Source organism: Watersipora subatra, chromosome 3 (genome assembly GCF_963576615.1).
Source record: "Watersipora subatra chromosome 3, tzWatSuba1.1, whole genome shotgun sequence".
In the NCBI taxonomy this organism is placed as follows: Eukaryota; Metazoa; Bryozoa; class Gymnolaemata; order Cheilostomatida; family Watersiporidae; genus Watersipora; species Watersipora subatra.
The window spans coordinates 16,029,288-16,036,350 of NC_088710.1; the positions used below are offsets into that span (position 1 = coordinate 16,029,288).

At 36.5% G+C, this 7,063-nt stretch overlaps 1 protein-coding gene across 1 annotated transcript; it reads right to left on the bottom strand.

Moving 5' to 3' along the window:
• Positions 1-4,864: 4,864 nt before the first annotated feature.
• On the bottom strand, positions 4,865-5,338 carry LOC137390381 (pro-resilin-like). Its single transcript, XM_068076713.1, has one exon. The coding sequence runs from the start codon at positions 5,336-5,338 to the stop codon at positions 4,865-4,867; it is 474 nt and encodes a 157-aa protein (XP_067932814.1).
• Positions 5,339-7,063: the final 1,725 nt, after the last annotated feature.

A 7,063-nucleotide genomic window follows, 5' to 3' on the forward strand; every position in this document is an offset into this window, starting at 1 on the left:
TATTGACGTTTAATTAGGAAATTACCTGCCTCACTGGCTGTAGGGACGAAAGCATAATAAAAAGCCATAGCCTTATGCTAAACTAAACACGAAAACACATTGTTTGATTTTATTCCTAGTTGGTTAGTTACTCTGAGGCAACCATTTTAAAATCTAGTAGTTCTGGGAAGCTGCAGAATTCGGTTTTTGAGTTCATCACTAACAATCTTCTACCTAATACCCATTTTCTTAACAGAGAAATGTATTTTGGACATTATACTATTATATATAATATATATGTCAAACCCCTTATTTTATTTTATTGATTAGCTGTTGCCCATTTTTAATGATTCTTGCATGGCATAATTTGGAAAATGTTTATATATATCATTATTATGTATTATTTTTTATGGTGTGAATTTATCTTTAACATCAGGTCTTGTAGCTAAACCTGAAGATCCTCAAGATTTTTTTATCGTAATTTTTGTTTGAGGATTCAGAAACTAGATGAAGCTTTGAGACGAAACATTTTTAGCAATTTGAAAGGCCCCAAGCATATCCGTGTGAAGTTTAGATAAAACTGACCAAAAAATGTGTAGATACATGAGGTTTATGCGGACTCACAAACACACACGCGCAATGAAAAAGTGGGCTGTATTAATATACACATAAGTACCTTCTACAAGTTGGTGGTATCCAGATATATATGGTGGTTATTGATATCTAATATAAGCATATTATTATAATATTATAAGCTAGTATTTTATGGCAATATTGGTGTTTAAATGAGCACTACGCTATCGGAAAGAATATAATTAAAATAATATAAGTAATTATAAAGAACATATCACATCACGATTCTTTTCAACAATACATTGAGTTTCAAGGAGAGTCTGGGTTTTGTAATTACAGTACACAGTAGCATTTCATGCCATTGACGTATTTCATAACAAAATAATTTAGAAACTGCCGTTTCCTTGATGAGATCATATGCAAATCATTTGGGTTTGGTGATTTAAATAAAATGCTATATTTGATTTATATTAGATTAACTATTATTTGAGTAAAGCTAGACGTTCCCATGATCATCTCAGATGCATAACAGATGGATTATGGATTAGAGAGTATATAACCGGCTTTCTTCTGTTTAAGCCTTGCAGTTTGCTAATGATTAAGGTATTTTACTGAATACAAGTGATTATAGAGAGAATATCTAATTTGTAGCAGAGATTATCATAATTTAGAAATGTCTACTTACACTTTTGGACCCGATTTCAGCTAAAGTTGATTAACTTCTGTACCAGGTACACAAGCTATGGTAAGAAGTATAGATGTAACCTTAATATTATACTGCATATCAGTACAGTTCTAAGATTGAGAGCTTTCTAGCAAATATAGCAATGCCTAGTTGTTTCTTCAATTGTACTAAAATTTGGTATTTTTATACGGCATATAAAAGAACACAAATAATAATGATAGAATAGAATAAAACCTGAACATTATCATCCTTGTTGTGCCTCCGAGCATGGCGCCATTTTTTAAGAAAGGAAACCTTACTAAAATTTTGATGTGCTTTCAACTTGGTTCATTGCATATTGCAGATGATCAGTGCCGCAACTGTAACTCCAAAAATAACAAGTTCAGTAAACCAAAGACTAGACCACCAACTCAAGCTCTAATTCAGCTCTAAAAGATTGGTGTAAAACCAGAAAGCCTGTCACTCTTTTACCAGAATCATATATTGTCCATTATGTCTTACTCTGCTTCAAGCTGGTATCCCTTTGTATCAAAGACTGATAAGGAAAACTTACAACACTTTCAACAATTATGTTTTAGGTTTATGCTACCTGATATGGACAGTTATAATCAGTGTCTAAATACCCTTAATACTGAGGTGCTAACTGTGTTATTAAATATGCGGTGTCTAAAATACTCAGATCATATCTCTAATCTGCCTGACGATCCGTTGCATTTTTACTTTCTCAAAAAATGCACTACATCTTATACCAGACACCAACACCTTGTCAATCCACTACACATACTAAACACCAACACCTTGCCAATCCACCTCCTCGAACATCGTTATGCAACAAGAGTTTTTTTCCATTACTCACAATTTTATGTTACTACATGTATTCTGTATTTTTTATTCAATGGTCTAATTTGCTTTGAATGTCTTAGACTTGTTATGATAAAGTTCATATCTACATGCATTTATTATATCCGTCTATCTGTCTGTCTATCTGTCTGTCTATCTGTCTGTCTACCTGTCTGTCTATCTGTCTGTCTATCTGTCTGTCTATCTGTCTGTCTATCTGTCTGTCTATCTGTCTGTCTATCTGTCTGTCTATCTGTCTGTCTATCTGTCTGTCTATCTGTCTGCTTGTCTGTCTATCTGTCTATCTGTCTGTCTGTCTATCTGTCTGTCTATCTGTCTATCGGTCTATCGATCTATCGGTCTATCGGTCTATCGGTCTGTCGGTCTGTCGGTCTATCTGTCTATATGTCTATCTGTCAACCTGTCTATCTGTCTATCTGTCTATCTGTCTATATGTCTATCTGTCTATTAGACCATTCTCTTGCCATGACAATGCATAATTTGAAATTCTACTGATAAGCAATTTCGTGCCTGTATCTACAACCTCATACTTCTACTACTATATCTACAACCTCATACTTCTACTGATGAAATACTGTGTGTAAATATTAGCTTACAGACAATACCAACTCTGTTTCTCATAATCACCAACAATCGATCTGTATTTATTAGAAGCTCTAAGTCAACTAATTTACTAATAAAGGATTGAATAGATAATTTTCCTGCACTGCATGCTTCTCATTTATGGATGTTATGGTAAACTCACTTTTGTTCATTTGCATTATGGCTTATTAGTAGAGATGCCCCGATCCTAAATTCACCAGCCGATTTAGATACCGATCCGATATACCGATTCTTACTGAAAAATAACCCGATCCAGATTTTGTGTTGCATAGATAATTGTTCATTTTATTATAAAAAATATCAAGATTAATGTATTTATTTGTTGGTATTTATTTATGAAAAAAGATATATTTATACAAATGTATATATATTCACATACTGACACACCGTGCATGTAGTAACAAAACAATCTATGTTTCTTGTAGTTTGTAATTAATAATAGTAATTATTGTTAGTGGTGCAACTCTCTCTGTGATAATAAATCTCTCTTCTATTGCTGAACAAACTGCTGCACCTGTACAAGTTCAGAGCAAATCAATGTTTCTTTTAATTACTGTTAGTGATTCAATTCTCTCAGTGAGAAATCTCCTTCTTTCACTATTGATTTAGCCAGTCGTATTGAAGAAGGACTCACTTGCCACAATTGGTGGAGCACAGGCTAAATATCGATAAGACACTGAGGTTATTTTGTACGCTACAAATGATACATTGTATCGTCAGGATCATGAGAGAGATAGATAACTTTATGCATCGTCTGCTCAAGTTACTTTCGTAATGCTAGTAAATAGAAATATTACACTGCATTCTTGTTTCCTTTCTTTGTTTTCTTGTTCGTGATTGGGTGCAATAAATCCTATTGCGGTAATTGGGAAATACCACACTTACTTAATACTTCATACTTAATAACCCTATCAGCACCGATACCGATTCAGATACTTAATACTCATATCGGCACCGATACCGATTCAGATACTTAACACCCATATCGGCACCGATATCGACTCAGATACTTAACACCCATATCGGCACCGATACCGATTCAGATACTTAATACCCATATCAGCACCGATACCGATTCAGATACTTAACACACAATGAGTCACTCAGAGGCTAATATCACAACACCTGCTCTTAGTGACTCATTGCTGAAAAAATATATTCCCCAGCCAAGTTTTACGACTGACTTGTCTTAGTGGCATTTAACCATATATTGTAACGTTCTCAAAAGATTTGACTGCAAAAGTTATATCTCTAAAAACCTAGTACAAATCGCACAATGTAAAATTGCTTAGTACAAATCACACAATGCAAAATCGCCCAGTACAAATCGCACAATGCAAAATCGCCCATACAAATCACCCAACGTAAAATCCCTTAGTACAAATCACACAATGTAAAATGGCCTACTTCAAACACGTTCACCATAAACCTCTCTTAAGTAAGTACACTCAAAATTATTTCATATCAAAATACCCAATATAGATCACATTTAGAATGTAAAGTTTAAATGCTTTAGAGTTGAAATAGTTTATGATACAGCAATTTGACTAGGTGTCTGTAGTAAGAGAAGTGGAGCCATAATTTTAGGTAAAAAGTCAGCCTTAGGATGGTGAAGTGATAAACAACATAAAACTTTAAAGTCAACAAAGCAAAAATACTGTTTTTGTGCTTAACAAAATCTTCAGCTTTGATGGACTTCCTTCACAAAGTTTTTTTGTCCTCTCTGCGACTGTGTATTCTAGCGTTACAGTAAGATACGTTGAACATATTTTATGAAACCGATCTGACAGTTTGTCAGTTCTTTTATTTGTGCATCTCTTGCGCAAACCAAATCTCGCTGTTACTGAGTTCTCTTCTTTAGGAACTTTAATGTTGTAATAGTAAACCACCTCATCCGAACTTCCTTTACCAGCAGACTCACTGTTAATCTCCACAATGACTCATCAAGTAATCGCTGTATGAGTGGAACAGATCTCAGAGCAATGAGAACTTTCAGGTTTTATTATTAGCATAAATGATTATTTATAGCATTATTTAAAAAGAGCTTTTCCTTTAAATATGCGCAATTTTACTTTGCTAACTTAATTCTATTTTTGTCTTTTGGTCAAATTTGCTTTAAACGGCATAGACAGATGAAAAGAAAGTTCATATCCATTTGTCTATCTATATCTGCCTGTCCATCCGCCCATCCGTCCATCCGCCCATCCATCCATCCGTCCATTCGTCCATCCTTTCATCGGTCCATCCGTCCATCCGTCCATCCGCCCATCCGCCCATCCGCCCATCCGCCCATCCGTCCATCCGCCCATCCGTCCATCCGTCCATTCGTCCATCCGCCCATCCGCCCATCCGCCCATCCGCCCACCCGCCCATCCGCCCATCCGCCCATCCGCCCATCCGCCCATCCGCCCATCCGCCCATCCGCCCATCCGCCCATCCGCCCATCCGCCCATCCGCCCATCCGCCCATCCGCCCATCCGCCCATCCGCCCATCCGCCCATCCGCCCATCCGCCCATCCGCCCATCCGCCCATCCGCCCATCCGCCCATCCGCCCATCCGCCCATCCGCCCATCCGCCCATCCGCCCATCCGCCCATCCGCCCATCCGCCCATCCGCCCATCCGCCCATCCGTCCATTATAAGAATCACATAATATGATAATGATTCTTATATTATATGATTACTCTAATATAACAATCATATCATAAAACATATTAAAAATGTAACATGTTATATATTGTTTTATATTATATTATAACCAAACCTCTACATAGGAAATAAATTTGTTTCACGATTTGCATCCTACATGTATGTTAATATCATTGTCTGTTAGAGCAAATAGTTTAATAGGTTTCGAATACTATTTATTTTATGAAATAATTCATTTCACAGCTGAAATATATGTTTTACATTATTACTAAACATTTACTGTTAAACCTTTACATAATAAGTTAATACGTTGCAAGTTCTCCTTCATATCTTTGTATTTTTGAATAAATATTTCCATAAAAATTTACAGTAATTCGTTTCACAGTGCAAAAGCCTGCGATAACTTCTTAATAAATGCTGCAGTATTTAAAACTATTCTAAAAACTAAACAATATCTAAGACCTAATTTAATAAAGTAATATTCAATAAAAAAGGATTTATTGTTACTTTAAATTTAATAAACATAATTAAAGAAGACCTATAACAATAAAAAGTTATAGGCCTACGTACATACCTTAGAGAAATGCAAATGAACGGCTAGGTTTAGCAATATGCAGATTCTAAGGCAGAGGTAGTGATAAAGACACCCTTACTCCAACTTAAACTACATGTAGGTGGAGGTAGTGATAAAGACACCCTTACTCCAACTTAAACTACATGTAGGTGGAGGTAGTGATAGAAATACCCTTACTCCAACTTAAACTACATGTAGGTCAAGTTTAAACTTACCCTTCTTATGTTTTATTATTTTATGGTTGATTTTACCAACTTCCTCGCTGTTGCTAATGAAACTGCAAAACATCAAAAAACTTTGTTCATCCGTTGTATGTTGAAAATTACTTCTGAGGCCGATTCAGATCTTTTAGAATTTTATATTGCAGGATGAAGAGTTTGTATGTCGAAGTGATGCAGATGCGTGACTCTATATGCCGACCCTATATGCCGACTCTATATGCCGAATCTAAATGTCGACTCTATATGCCGACCCTATATGCTGACTCTATATGCCGACTCTATATGCCGATTTTATATGCCGACTCTAAATGCCGACTCTATATGCCGAATCTATATGCCGACTCAAAATGTCGACTCTATATGCCGACCCTATATGTCGACTCTATATGTCGACTCTATATGCCGATTCTACATGCCGACTCTAAATGCCGACTCTATATGCCGATTCTATATGCCGGCTTTAAATGCCGACTCTATATGTTGAATCTATATGCCGACTCTATACGCTGACCCTATATGCTGAACCTATATGCTGACCCTATATGCTGACTTCATATGCTGACTCTATATGCCGACCCTATATGCCGACTCTATATGCCGACTCTATATGCCGACTCTATATGCTGACTCTATATGCTGACTCCATATGCTGACTCTATATGCTGACCCTATATGCTGACGCGATATGCTGACTCTATATGCAGACCCTATATGCTGACTCTATATGCCGACTCTATATGCTGACTCTAGATGTCGACTCTATATGCCGACCCTATATGCAGACCCTATATGCTGACTCTATATGCTGACTCTATATGCTGACTCTAGATGCCGACTCTATATGCCGACCCTATATGCTGACCCTATATGCTGACATCACGAAGGTAAAATGACTGAGTACATTGTTTGGGTGCTCAC